Source organism: Solanum stenotomum, chromosome 3 (genome assembly GCF_019186545.1).
Source record: "Solanum stenotomum isolate F172 chromosome 3, ASM1918654v1, whole genome shotgun sequence".
NCBI lineage: Eukaryota > Viridiplantae > Streptophyta > Magnoliopsida > Solanales > Solanaceae > Solanum > Solanum stenotomum.
In genome coordinates this window covers 48120461-48135860 of record NC_064284.1, presented here as the reverse complement: position 1 = coordinate 48135860, position 15400 = coordinate 48120461, and the positions used below count along the sequence as shown (strand labels likewise).

At 35.5% G+C, this 15400-nt stretch overlaps 1 protein-coding gene across 1 annotated transcript; it reads right to left on the bottom strand.

The window, feature by feature from the left end:
• Positions 1-2451: 2451 nt before the first annotated feature.
• LOC125860925 (cyclin-dependent kinase C-2 C-like) lies at positions 2452-7928 on the bottom strand. The gene is made up of 9 exons (XM_049540972.1): positions 7496-7928; positions 6186-6470; positions 5728-6045; positions 5285-5512; positions 5023-5120; positions 4616-4721; positions 4047-4532; positions 2849-2966; positions 2452-2736 (listed from the first exon to the last, which is right to left on the bottom strand). Exons 1-9 carry the CDS (start codon positions 7883-7885, stop codon positions 2729-2731), a joined length of 2037 nt encoding a protein of 678 aa, XP_049396929.1. The 5' UTR covers positions 7886-7928; the 3' UTR covers positions 2452-2728.
• Positions 7929-15400: the final 7472 nt, after the last annotated feature.

Below are 15400 nucleotides of genomic sequence, written 5' to 3'. Positions count from 1 at the left end.
GTTAGCTTTTCTATAACGACGGAACCCGGTCGTTACTCTCTCCCTTTTCAAGAACTTTTTTCAATTTTGCATCACGGGAGTATGCTGAGCAATTCAGCCCCGTAATTCTCTTAAGCCAAAACAAGCAGGCTTATCATTCATACAAAACCAAATTTCATGTATTTTTTTGTCACTTTTTACACGTCGCAACAACATATAATGGACCATCTGTCCATTGAACTTGAAATGTTCTGAAATATGCCTCAAGTGCCCAAAACAAGTGCCTTTAAAATCATCAGAATTTTTTTCTTGAACTAGAAGATTTATCAAATCACAATAAACAACCATCCTTGCTCTAAGAATTTTTTTTGCTGTAAATGATCCTATTTCATCTATCCATGTCTTTAAATCATACGATTTACCAGGAATGTCTTCTGCACAAATTGGCAAAGACAGGGGATCTTCATCCTCATCACCAGTTTGGGTATCTCTACTACTCTCATCTTCACTGTCACTTTTATCATTACTAGATTCAACATCATCACTAGACTGGGCACTACTGTCGTGGTAGTTGTCAATCTCGACCATTGTATCAGAATCAAAGTTCGACTCATGTTCTTCCACAATATTTTTTTTCTTTTTTGAAGCTTTGGAAACTTCTTTAACCTTCCTTTTCTTATTTTTAGAAGCATAAGGATCAGATCGTTTAATGATGCCGCCTCTAGTTTTAGCCATACTGTACTATATACAAGCAAAAATAAATTTGTCATTTCAAAATATCGACCACTAGTCTATTAGCACAATCAAACCTTACATTAAAAACACATGCAAAAGAAGTAGCAGTTCAAACAGAAATCGATAGTAAAATCGCAAGCATAAAACTTTAAAATCGATTAAATCGATCAAAATTCCATAAATTTTTTCAAATCGCTACCATATAAACTTTTATAAAATTTCTATGCATTATCCAAATCAAAACGTCATTAACGATGCCAAATTAGAAACATAAACTAAAAAGGGTCAGATTTTCAAAAGTTTAAGCAAATATCTAAACTTCACTACACTACCGCAATTAAAAAATAAATCAAATAGGGGTAAAAGTTACTGGAAATACAATGATGAAACTTACCTGAGAGGAAGAAGATTGAACATGATTCAACTGAACTTGGGGAAGAAGATTGAACAAAATAGACCCGATTCACTTCGTTTGAAATCTTCCAAAACTATTATGGGATCGTACGTTTGTTTATGGTTTCAAGAATAGAAGATTGGAAAGGTTGGTTCTTGGAAAAAGATGTTTTATCGAGGTTTACAAAATCGATAAAGCTGATATATGGAAGATCAAAAGCCACATTGGAGAGCAAAGTTCTGAGGTTTCATCGGAAAAAGGATTTTCTGATAACCCAATATATTAATTTTTTTTATATTGGGATTGTACTTTATTTTTGGAGGGATTAAATTTATTTAATATTTGAAGTGTTGGGAAGAAAATGATTTTTCAAAACTTGTATTTTATCCCCCAAGTTTTTAAAGTGTTAAAAAGGCCCCTGACCCCACAAGCCTACCCCACTTTTTGACTTTTTCTTAAAGTAAACCTACAAAATAAATCAAAAAGAAATGGGGTGGCTATGGACTAAATTAAGTTATATTGGTGGGCACAACACCAAATCTTCTCTGGTAACTTCCATTTTTCAGAATTTAGAATCGGTAAACTCAAAGTTCTAGTTCCTTTGGACTTGGTATGTTTTTAGATCAAAGAAGTCCATTTAGTTTATGATGACAGATAATATCCCTATGTCCCTATCCTCATTCAACAATCTTCTGTACAATCAATTGGAGCCGAATACATATATAGACATAAACGATCAAAGGCACAATGGATGGTTGAATTTGTAGTATAAACATGTCAACTAAAGGTTTGAATGTGTGTATACAGAGGCGTATCCAGGATTTTGAGATGATGGGTGCACTGTTATATAAAGGTTGATCTATGATATAAATTTGATCGGTTCGACATTTAGGTTTTTACTATTGAAAACCGTTAAAATTTTAAAATTATAGGTCTAAAATTAATTCTTATACACCAATTACCACTTAGAGAAGTGTTATCTAATTTTAGAAAGAAAAATAAAACAAGATAAATATAAAATTCAACTTTCTAACCTCGCGGAGAGAGGTGCACCCAGTCATAATTGCATTATCTAATACTTGAAGTGTGGGTTCACGCATCTATATTTCAATATTTTTTAAAATTATAACACTACTATATATGATCTTGGGAGGGGACCATGGGTTCACGTGAACCCGATGACCCCCTTAGATACGCCTCTGTGTGTATACAGATTTTCCATTTACAAATAGGTAATCCTAGACACAAATCAGTAAATAGAAGAAAAAAAAAGTCATGATTTTTAATGGTTTTGGGGATACTTATCAAATTCCAATTCCGCTAAGCACTTGTAGGATATTTCAGCATCAAATTTTCCGGCGATTCCATCATATTTCTGGTCAAAAAACTATGTCTTGCACCAGTAGGTGTCTACATGATTTGCGAGAAAAATATAGTTGCAAGGATCAGAGTTCATAGAGTCCAAGCTCTTCATAAGTAGAGTGGTCAGGGAAAAAATGATATGAAAATGATACATTACTTAACAAACTTTGATTTTCTTCTCAACCAACAAACATCCTCATTTCTGCAGAGTCACTTCACTGGCTAAGGGATGCAGGATGCACTTCCAGATCACTCTCATTACAAATCTACAGAAATAAACCAAATTTGATTTTTTAACAAAAGAAAGAAAACAAAAATGGTTCTTTATGGATTTCTACTGTGATAAATAGAAATCACCACATATAAGAATGTGTTTACCTTTATAAAACCGAGATCTGCGACCATCTTGGTGCGTTTGATAATCCTGGTTTGGATCACTCCTCTGATGTATCAATGGTCCTGAGAACACAACCCTTCTTTGTCGGCCATTATAGTCCTGTCATTTAGAAAGATACTCACATATTCAGTCATATTCTCCGTTGCGCCTTTGCAATTACTTATAAGTTGCATGTATTACATGGCTTCAGATAAAAAATAAAACTTCAGATTGTAGACATGATATTTAAGTTATTTTAGCTAACAGGCAAGGTCCATTGTTGCTGTAACTTTCCAGTTTATAAAGGTCGAAATGGGAGAAGTTCATAGACTGACCACTTCTGGTGCTGATAAAGACTTCCCCTTTGAAATGCAGTTAGCTATCTTTTATTGGGTTTTTTAGTTCTAAAAAAAAAAACACAAAATATCATGTAGGTTGTAGCATTATTGCATATATTAAAAATACAGTACACTTATAATACTTCCTTGCTCTCCTAGTATTGGATATTTGAAGCATGGACAACGTAGGATGAGGGCCTAACATTGGGTAAATCACGGATAGGGATGGGAACAGAAAATAGACCTTGCAGCTAACTCAACTCCAAAAACTTGATCATGAGGTGAGGACTGTCGCAAACTATATAATGACCCATTCCATTAACCGATATGGGACACTACATCCAATTCAGGCTGTAAATCTGTGAATCACGCACTAAATCAGTTGTAGTTTGACTGATGGTATAGTTATCAACTACTCAGATAATCGTAGTAATTCTAGAACTAGTCCTTGGTTTTGAGTTCAGCTCAAGTCTATTTCTTAAAATGGTATTAGGGTAAATAGAAATCCTGGGGGTTCAAGCCTCAGTGACACTCCCGCACTGAGGAGACATGTTGAAGGCACAGTTTTGTTTTCTTTTCAGTATGTTGAAGACAAAATTAAGAAAATAAAGTTTGTTCACTAACAATTTTAACTTTTCAATGAAATGGTCACACAATTTAACACTGCACACTGACTAATATCAAACGCTTGGAGGAGCGGTTGCAATTAGCCATAGAATAGCTTACGGGTCAATTTTATCCAATCCCACCCAATTCCTCCAAAAAAACAAAAGCTTTCCTATGCTAGCATTACAGCAGAAAAGAAAAGTTTCAGTTTCTCACTATTAATTTCAAATAGGTATAGTAGATCAAGAATACGAACCTCTGATATCTCCTGAGACTGGTGTATATCAGATGATCCAAAAGAATCTCGTTGCTCATGATGAGTGTATTGCCTGCTAATAGAATGCTTTGCATCATTGTTGCAGCCTCTGGCTTCGTTGTTGATCCTGCTCGAAAAGTCATTATTACCTGGCATGTTTAAATCCAAGGTATCGGCTGAGTGTAGTACACTAGATGTGTCAAAGGCAATCAACTTTTGACTTTTTGAGTTGGCCTGTGGATGGGGCCTTGAGGCTGCAGAATCTTGCGTTCTCATTTTGGCCCATGCAGTGCCACTTGAAGCTGTTTGCGCAGGGACAGATCGGATGCTTTCCCCCTGAGATTCTTCGGTCGTCTGAGAAGCCTCTGACACTGTATCATAAGATGGTTTCATTGATATGCGTGCCACAGTAGCTCCTTTTCCTTTAGAAATATGGCCACTGCCACCAATGTTTCGATGACCATTATGGATATTAGCTTCAGCATCCTTCATAAGGAATAAAAGGAAATTTGTCAATGTACCGTCAAAAAGGAATGTAAATATGTGTATATGTATGACTGGAAAAAGACCTCTGTTGAGACTATGCCAAAGTTTCTCGATTCTTGAAGCGACTTTTGCACCTTTCTTGAATTTCTTGAAGCTCCAGATGCTCTCACTGTGGAACTGGCCCTCTTTCTGACAATGTAAGTGAGGGGAAAAGTTCAAAATCAAAGGAGATTAGTTTCTTAAAACTAAGCAGTTCGAGATGGATGAAATGTTTGGTGTGAACTACGTATGTTTCAGCTATAATGTTGAACTAGTACTCATACTAGTGAAGGAACAGCGACAAACCATCTTTCTTTTTATGTCTACAACTACAGATTAAATTCGTTGGCTTTTACTATCTTTGAGCTCATTCCGGATGACCTGCACTCAATTTAAGCAACTATATGCGAAATTTGTTTTCTATGAAGGACAAAGAAGAAAGGGAATTCACCTCCTTGCTTCTTCTCGGAACTTTGCATCAATTTCCTTGTTCGGTGGATACTTAGGCAAGCTTGACGGCGTACATGCGTAAGGCTTTGTATTGAAATACTGAAGAAGGTACATGACAAATGTTGAACCATAATATTAGCATGCTGAAAGAATTGTCTTAAATGTTGTCAAAACTGAGAGTTGAATTTTGAAACTCAGAACAAAAAACTGAGATAACTTTACAATGAGTAAAAGATTCATGAACTGCTTTCCCCATGCCTTACCACAGAATCAAGAGCAGATGAAGCAGCTCCACGTTTATGAGGATCAATTGAAAGAAGCGTTTCTATAAGGTTGACAGCAGTTTTTGGTAATTCTTTACATCTATCTCGAAGCACACTCTCATAAGGATGTTGAGGTTTAAAAATAGTTGCTAGTGGAAGTCTAGATTTTTTCCAGTAATCCTCAGATGGAGAACCACATAGTTTGAAGATTTTATGCAATTGTTCGACCTGCAGAGTAGAGAAAAAGAAACTTTTTCACAGTTGACTAAAATCAGTAGCATTACATGGTAGTAGAGGAGTAACATCTAATCAAGCTATTATTTTCAAGAGTTCATTCATAGATCTTATAGTTGTGTAGATTTTCGTTTCCCATTTGCAAGTTATTATGATAATTATGTACAAAATGTTATCCGATCGAAAATGAAGTCCAAAAAACCACTGACCTCAGTCCTCCCTTTTAAGAAAGGCCTCCCAAAGAACAGTTCTGCAAAAACACAACCAGCACTCCACAAATCCACCGTTAGCCCATAACTTGTTGATCCCAAGAGAAGTTCAGGAGGTCGATACCATAAAGTCACCACACGGCTTGTTAGTGGTTGTTTGTGCCTAGCACTAAGGAAATTTGCTAGACCAAAATCTGCTATTTTTAAAATTCCTTTATTGTTTACCAAAACATTGGAAGCTTTAATATCCCGATGCATTATACCTCGGGAATGACAATGCTCTAGTCCACTCAACAGCTGCTGCATATAGCATTTAATCTACTTCCATCCAAAAAAAAAACACAGAAGAATAGAATATGAGATGTTCATATTTTCCTAAATTTGCGAGTAAAGTGATTCAAAAAGTGATCCTTACACAACATCTAAGGGTAGAGAGACATTGTCTAATGCTAACAAACCTGTGAATCGGTGAACTTGACGTCAGGACATGACAACAGTCCAGAGAGGTCATGTTCCATGTATTCAAAAACAAGGTATATGCAGCATGATAACCGAGAAGTAACTATTCCCAACAGCTTCATGACATTTGGATGGTCAAGTTTGCGTAGAACTGTTATTTCTCGAGCCATAAATCTGACACTTTCTGGCTGGAAATTGTCAAATTTCACCTTCTTCAGGGCAACCATTTTACCAGTTTCGACATCACGTGCACGATAAACACTGCTGTATGTCCCTTGTCCAATCTACAGATGTAGAAGGCAGAAAAATATTTGTAAGAAGAAATTCCCTTTTGCATTCATAAGACGGTAATATTCTACTGAAATAGTCAGTCCAAACGTCCGTGTACCATTGCATATGAAATTAGGCAGTCAAGGCCTAAATATGTTATCAAAATTTTCAAATCCCTGTGGCATGTGCAGTAAACCAAGAGTCTAAAGTCAGTCTAACATTGTTCATGGTTTCCTATAAGTTCATTATAACTAGCTTGAAGAGTTAAATCTGTCACAGATCGTCTTTGTTACTCTTGCTTGCAGTAAATTATTATATTGGGGTACCCCACGGTTTCCTTCAAGTTATGATTGTACTCATGTTTCAATGAACGAGGAGCTCATAATTGGCATGAGGGGAGAAATTAAGTATCCTCAAACTTTACTTAAAGCATAAACATCTCTAGGTAGGATATATGAACCTATCAATATAAATGGTATGATGAAAATTCATCCAAAAGTTATTGTTACCGCATCCGATGCTAAGAATCATTCAGAGCTAGGATTTACAAATTAACTTAAATTTCAAAGGTTCATGGTGCTTCTTCTTTCGAAATGAGATGGTCAAGAGCCCCTTCAGAATTTCAGGACATTAAGAAAATAATAAAATAAGCAGCCATAAGAATATGGAGCAAAAATCAATAAGACCAACAAAAAACAATTGTTATCGGCTCATCGTATAGTAATTAGAAAGTCAATCCTATATGGCTCATCGTGTTGGTATGTAATAACATTTAACACATACACCAATTGTCAAAACATAGTATACATTTTTATGATCTGAAATCTTGTATTATAGATAATGCAAGATTCATTTTTCTTCTCTATCACAAGAAATGATGTTTTCATTACAATAACAAACATCAACAATCCCAGTCCAGTTGGGTTCGGCTATATGAATCTTCAACATCATGTTCCATATGAAACAATTAATTACAATTGTGTGTTTCCATTGAACCAATCAAATTTAAATTTTGAATCCACGAAGGAAGGAAGATTACCTTTTCTAATTTCTGAAAGGCATCTGATTTAAGGGGCATCCATCCCTCAATAGCTTCAGAGGCAATGGCGGTTAGCCAAACAGGCCATCCTGCAGCCAAATGTTCTCCTTCATTTAGCCTTCCAAATTTGATACTAAAATTAGCCTTTTTATCCGAATTTCCCTTTTTCGAAGCCTTAGAATTGGAGGAGCTTCGTTGGATTAACGATTCGGTCTTCTTCTCCTTTTCGGGTTCCTCTTTGATCTTCTCCAGAGGTGCAAATCCAGCCTTGACATGGTGCACATTGTGTTCAGTAATATCAGTATTAATAATAACAGGAGTTGTTAGAGAAGAATTGCGTCGTGGGGGCGGAGAATGGGCTCTGGCCTGCTTGGAGCTGACACAACCCATGTCCCTCCAAAACCCATTAAAGGAATAAAAACTCTTTGATGGGAAATGGCTGAGCTAGAGAGAAAAATGAGTATCAAAATTGAAGTCCCTACATTAGCTATTTTTCTGGGGGCGATGGCCAAAGAAATAAACACATTTGGGAAGGTCAACGTTGAACTCTTTTTTCTTTTGTGAAATCCAAGAGATTAATAAGGGTTCGTGTCCACCAGTCCCAAAGCAGAGAGAAGACAATATTTTTTGTGCATTGCCGCCATACGTGACATGCAGTCGTTAAAGTTGGTTATTCATTTTTCTTTTTTACTCTCTTTATTTATTGAGTTTAACACATTCTCCGTCTGTTTCAATTTGTTTGTCGTTTTTCGGTTTCGTCCATTTAAAAAATAATGTTACTTTCTCTTTTTTGGCAACTCTTCTAACTTATCACATGACATATTTAACACCACAAAATTAAATGACATTGTGATGTATTTTGATAACTATTCAAAATTAAATGACATTAGAAAACTAATGAGCCTCTGGTACAATGATGGTTCTACAAGAGGGTCACCATCATAATTTTTTTATTGTGTCATGATCAGAGTCTACACTCAAGATGTGATCGGAACTTAAGATCACATTGATTCGAAGAAGATTCTTAGTACCGGCGTGTTGCTAATGATTAAACTAACATTCTACAAACTGCAACTAAAAGCTAAGACATAATTAACTGGGCGAAATACTTAATATATAACCAAATGAAATGATTGAAAATCCATGGAAGAACTGAACAACTAATGTATGAAATAAAGCCACTATTGACTAGAGTGAGAAGAAATAAATTTGTCAGAACATGACCCCCAACTACCCTCAAAGGTAAATACGATCTGAAATAAGATTTTAACTACGAACAACTTCATGAAGTCCCCGAACAAAGAGAACTCACCAACTGTTGCCTAGAAATGTCACACGACCCAGGGGTACCCCCTAAATGTAACTTGGCACATGGAATCCCGAAAGGCTCCAAGTAAGCCTCTTAGCATATCATCATCACACACGTAAAGAATAATAGAGAATAGAAACACATTTTTTAAGTCCTTAAGAAAATTTTAATCAAACTAAAGTGAAAGTCTAGACATAGTCTAATTTAACCATCTACTACAATCGAGGTCTCAAAACAGGGTCACATCCCTTACAATAGAAATCCGAAATGAAATACAAAGAAATGAAGGAAACAACAAAATGTCATTTGTCCTCGGATCCATGAGGACATACCACAAGCTTTGGGGAATAGTCTAATCCCTAGCTTGAACAAGAGTGAAGGATCACCTCAAACGCCGGAACCTACACTTTATGGAAAAAGGTAGAAAATATGGGTTAGCACAAATATGTACTAAGTATGGAAGCTATGCATAAAAATCCTTAAAACATGCAAAAAGGGACAATTTAGTTGAAACCATGCTCTTTGCAACTTTAAAAATCATCATGCACAATAGTGTAAATAATAAGCCAACCATACCATAAGCAAGCCTAAGCCATACGTGTGCAATGCATAGACAAGATCCCATAATCCTATCTAATACTAAGTATCACTTTTAGGCCACACATTCATGCATATCATATCTTGAACTCAACCATAGTCAATACTCATAGACAAGGGAAACATTCATGTTCATAGCTTGTATCAAGTAAAGTCACCCTTAGCAACCATTCAAATCATATATGCATAACTTCATATATCTTCATAGCATAAGGAAATAACACACCATAACCCCTTTCCAAAGTCTACTTGTGCAATGCATAAGTGAAGTCCCATACCGCCACTCACACTAAGTAGAACTCCTTGAAAATAGATATACTTCAAGTTCATGTTCTTGTCATATTCATATTCTTGTCATATTCATATTCTTGTCATGTAGGGAAATATAGCCTTAACCGACATAGACCATGTGGGCTACATAGAATCCGATGTCATGTCCTCACACCGAAAAGAGGTGTCCTACTTGCCTAAGGTAGAACTACATGTATTAGCTTTTAGGTGGATCCACTAGATAAAGACCTATGTGGGCACACAGTTATGGGATAGAGAGAAGCAATTGCTTCTAGAAACCCTAACTATTAACGTGGAGGTTTCCATCTCATATTCCTATCCACTAGTGCTAAGCATAATTCCCTTTAAATTCATGTTAAATCTTTACTTAGGTTCATGTTCATGAGAGAATGCCTTAACACTCAAAACGACATGGTATCATGATAGCTCATAGATTCATTAGGTGAGAATGGCCTTTCAGCCTTAGAATCGTTAATATGTGAGTAAACCTTTCACATCATGTTCATAGTGTTTCATAAGAATAGCCTTTCAATCAACACAACAACATTATCATAATCATAGACATTTCATGCATAGTCATGTGTAAGGGTATGGGGAGAATGATCCTGCAACAACACCACAATTACACAATAGTCATAGGATCTTCACTTTCTAAGTGAATCATAAGCTCATACACAATTCTCATCAACATGTACAAACCCTCATAATTTGCCCTACAAGGGTCATGGATCATGATTCATCAATATCTATAGAATTACTTCATTGAACACGTATAATAACCTAATCCAAGTAAGCAATCCATCACATTCATAATTTGAACATAATCTACTAACAAAGATCCATATTCATGCTTCAAGATCCAATTTAGGGAAAACCTAGAAATTCATGGATTCTTAGACAATTCCTTAGGAAAACATTAGTAATCCATCAAGTTGATCATAATATAAGACAATAACCACATTGAAATGGTTTTGAAAGTAAATCCATGCCATAGATTGAAAACCCTAGGTTTTGGAGAATTTCATCTTTGAGAAATAGAGTTTTGAAGGGCTTTATGGAAGGAAACTATCCATAAATCAAGACTACCATACCTTGTTCTAGAATCTCCAAGAAATTTGAGGAGGAAGCCTTGACTTTGCCAAACCCTAGCTTCAAGTCTACTCTTCTTCTTCTTTGGGTTTTAGAGAGAGAAATATTGTGAGGGAGATGAAGTTTTGATTTGATTTGGGTGTTTGTGAAAAATAACTTAGTTTAGGGAATTTTGACTTAAAAACAACTTATATAGTACCCCTACAAATACCCAAAACGACCTCACTTTAATTGGACTTGAAAAGGAAAAGACTTACTTGACCCTCATTTAATGACCCCGTCCAGGCATCACGAGCCTCCTTCACGAGTCGTGGTGAGGACTACGATCCGTGGTCCCCCTTGTGAAGGTTGGGGCAGTAGCCTCTTAATTGGTGGATGAGGCTCACAAGCCCAAGGCATTCCCACAAGGGGATCCACGAGCCAAGGTCAAGACCATGAGCTGTGGTCAAGACCACGAGCTGTGGTCAAGACCACGAGCTGTGGTCAAGACCACGAGCCGTGGTCCCTCTCGTGGTCCTTGAGGCAGTAGCCTTGCCATTTGAGCCCCCTAGTGCAAATGCCCAAGGCATCTTCACGAGGGGCTCTACGAGCCGTAGTCAGGACCATTGGCCGTGGTCCCTCTCGTGAAGTTGTGGTAGTAGCTAGGCCAATTGGTGGCCACCACTACACCATTTTAAGCCTATGACCACACTAAATCTGGACAACGCTTGTAAAGTGTTGCCTAAAGTACTTTTGGGGATGCTTTTAAAGCATAGCCCAAGTTTTTAACTTTTAGCTTCAATAATAGTAGCAACACTTCTAAAGTGTACTCTTTAATGGTATAAACTACACTTTATAAGTGTTGTTATAATTGGCAACACCTATTTATATAATGGCCACACTTTTAAAGTGTCCTATTTTTATAATTGTAAAAACAACACGTTACAAATATGGCCTTAGTGTTTTCACTAAAATATTATATTCCCTCCAACATTTTAACATTAAAAATTGTTCTCCCTCCAATTTTTATTGGGCAAAAAAAAAAACATTAAAGGTTATTTTCAGCTAAAGAAAAAATAACTATTTTCGTAAAACTTTAGCTGAAGTTTCCATTTCCCTCAAACTAAACTGAAGAACGTGATTTTCAACTGAGGAACTAAAGAAATTGGCTTTTCTCTCAAGAAGAACTGAAGAACACGTACGATTTCCCTCACAAATTTTCATCAAACTTCAGCTGAAGAACCCGATTTTCAGCTAAAAAACTGAAGAACAATACGCTTTCTCTCAAGAAGAATTGAAGAACACCATTTTCATCTCACAGATTCCTTGTTGAAGATTGAAGAACTAAAGAACACAATTTCCTCACAGATTCCTTGTTGAAGAGCTGTTCCATCATATTTCTTGTTGAAAATTAAACAAAATACTTCACAGATGAACTTGCCTCGTGTCTTAAAGCTTTAGGGTTGTTGGAATAGAGTTTATCAGGTAAAAAATTCTATCTTTAAATGTCTAAATTCTAGCTTTAGGGTTTTGATATTCTTGTGTATCTTTGAAATTCTAAATTTTAACTTAGGGTTTTGTTATTCTTGTGTTTTTGATACAAATTTTGTTGATTTTTAGGACTCTAGCTTGTAGTTGTATTACATATAAATAGGCTGATTATCTTTGATAGTAGTTTTTTTATTCTCTTGAATGTTGAATATACCAGCTGAAGCTAAGTCGTCTTTCTCTGAAAACTAAAGAGTTGAAGTTGGCGATACCTACGATTCTCTTCTCCCTAATATAAATTTCGTGAAGCGTAAGTAGCTACTCTACTAATAATCTAGTACTAAAAGCAGTTTTCTTGTCAATTGACTAAATTTTTGTTTTGTGTTTAGAAGAGAAGAATAAGAAGGAATTGATTACTTTAGGGTTGTTGGGATGGAACAAATCAAGAGTTATAGCTGAAATTCTAAAGTATAGGAAGAAAGTGCCGAAAATCGTGAACCCTAGGCATATTCAGCAGCCGAGATAGAGGGAATTACTACTCGAAAGCATTTGAGTGAGTTAGTATCTATCGTTAATAGCTTGTTTTAACTTTCAATATAAACTCCTCTAGGCTAATTCCAAAGCACATTGTAAAATTGTAGTATCAACTATGGAATACTTGAACTTCTCTATTATGCTCTCAATATGTCTCATAGTCTTATTGTACTCATGTTCGAGCTTGTATGCTCTTTTAGATGTTTCAACATCGTCGTTTAATGGGAAGTTGTATGAATGTATTTGCCAAAATTATGATTATTGTGTTCCTTTCTCCACATCTTTCGTCACCCCAACAAATGATTCGTTCCACACAATCCTATAATTCACTGGACAAAATCTCAGATGTTTACTTCCTTCTATTACTAAGCCTCAGCTTATTTTCACACCATTGGCAGAATCACATGTCCAGGCTGCTGTTATGATGGTTGTTTCTGAAGTCATTTTCTATGTGTATTTTAGTGTCATTTTCTTTATATTGTTGTTATATAGTACAAACAACTTGAGTAGAGATGAAGTAAAAGGGGGAAAAAGAATTGGATATATATGAGTTAAATAATTTAATTTTTTTTTAGGTTGAATTTTTATTTTTCTTCTTTTTTTCTGTTTTTGGCTTGTTGTTGCTCTTTTATTGCATATTTGGTTGGTGATAGTTGAGGTATTTTGTTTGTTACTTAAGACTTTTCTCTCTCTTTCTGTCTTCTAGAACCTCTCAACTGTATTTTCCTCAACCTTGTCTAGTTGTTCTTCATTCAAATCATCCTTTATTTTGTTTGTTAATGTATTTCCTTTATTGATGTATCAAATTGTGAAGGTGGTTTTCTTGTTCTTCTTGGTTGTTGGTTTGATCCTGCACAACAAGATCATTATAGTTATTATGAGTAGAAATAGTTGAGTTAAGTATCTTACCTGACTATTTCTTCCCAAAGTGTGTTGGTTCTGCCTGTAGTTCTCCTTCTTTCAAATTTGCCACTGCTCATCTCATATCTAATTTGCCTTCTCTTGATTTGGTTGCTGCTTTGTGTGTGTAGTTGTGGCTCCAGCCGGAAGTACTTGCTTGGTAGTGATAATAGGAGTTGTAATGTCAATATGGATATCATTTTTAACATGATTTTGTCTTAGTCGAGTAGCAAATGATTGGATAATAGTGTAGGGAGCTGGTTTAGGGACTATGTCCTTATTAGCCTTGTGAGTAGACACCTGATTCATCATGTTTCTATATTTTTGTAAATTTGGAGTAGTTTGATCAATGTGTGTCATCTTCCCTTTTTTCCACCTTGAGAATTGAAGTTCACTGACTTGCAACTTGGTGTGAGCTTGTAATTCTGATAACAGATGGATGGATCAAACATAAGTTTAGTTGAAAGACTTTAGTACAACTATCAAATGAAAACTTTAGACATGTTATATAGCTAGGAACACAAACTGTTTTAGTTCGTTAGTCGTCATTATATGTCTTATAAGTTTCCCTTTCTGATATTGCTTGTGAAAGATTTTGAACCTGAGTATATGAAACATCAGTTTAGTTGATGAACTTTTATACAACTATCCAATTAAAACTGAAGGCATGTTCTGTAGAAAAGTGATTATTTGTCCTTAACAGTCTCATTGTGTCTTCTTATAAAGAAAGAAACTTCCTCATTTTGTTTATCCTTATCAACTCAATTTATATGCTTACGTACATTCCTGTCTTTATTTCAAGCATATCCTATGTGCTCTTGATTAATACATATGCTTCACTAATCTGTAATCTGCTAGAATACACAGTAAAAGACATGTTTTTGAAAAATTTATGCAATAATAGCATGCTGCAATTTGTATTTTTCCTTTAAAAAGAAATAAGATGTCCTGCTTCCTGTATAAAGCTATTATTGTTGCAAAGTAGATACGATTGAAACAAAAAGCATTTAAGGTACCAGAGAAACTGGAGGTGGCAATGTCAATTATAAAGAGGAAGCAACATATGAATCCATGTAATGTATATCTCGGATAGCATATAAATAGACACTCAAACTTGTCCTGCTGCCTGTATAAAGGTATTATGCATCAGTAAGTCTTAGTAATAATTTTTTTTGATGGTATCGTCCATCAAGATGTTTGCATTTGTTCCCATCACCCTTGAGTAAGTTCCAACTTGTAATAGTTTCAACCTGAGACATCGTGATTGTCAGGGTGTGTATTCGTTGTTATGATGGTGGTTTCTGAAGTCATTTTCTATGTGTATTTTAGTGTCATTTTCTTTATATTGTTGTTATACAGTATAAACAACTTGAGTAGATATGAAGTAAAAGGGGAAAAAAGAATTGTATAAATATGAGTTAAATAATTTTTTAAAGAACTTCACCCTCACTATACTATACTGTTAACCTCCATATTTAGCTGCGCATCTATTTTTCCATAAGTTCCAACTAATAAAGATAGGTAGGGACTGAATCATGATCTTTTGAGCCTCATTATTGTGCTTCATAGTCCACCAGTTCATCAAGTGATTTTTCAGAGCAATGTGTCTGTGAACTTTTTTTTAAAAAAGGCAGCAAAAAAGCTCCAAATGTGAACTTTGAAGGGATTGTGTGTTTTACTTAATTTGGTTTCTAATATGGATGTGGATTGCAATTTGC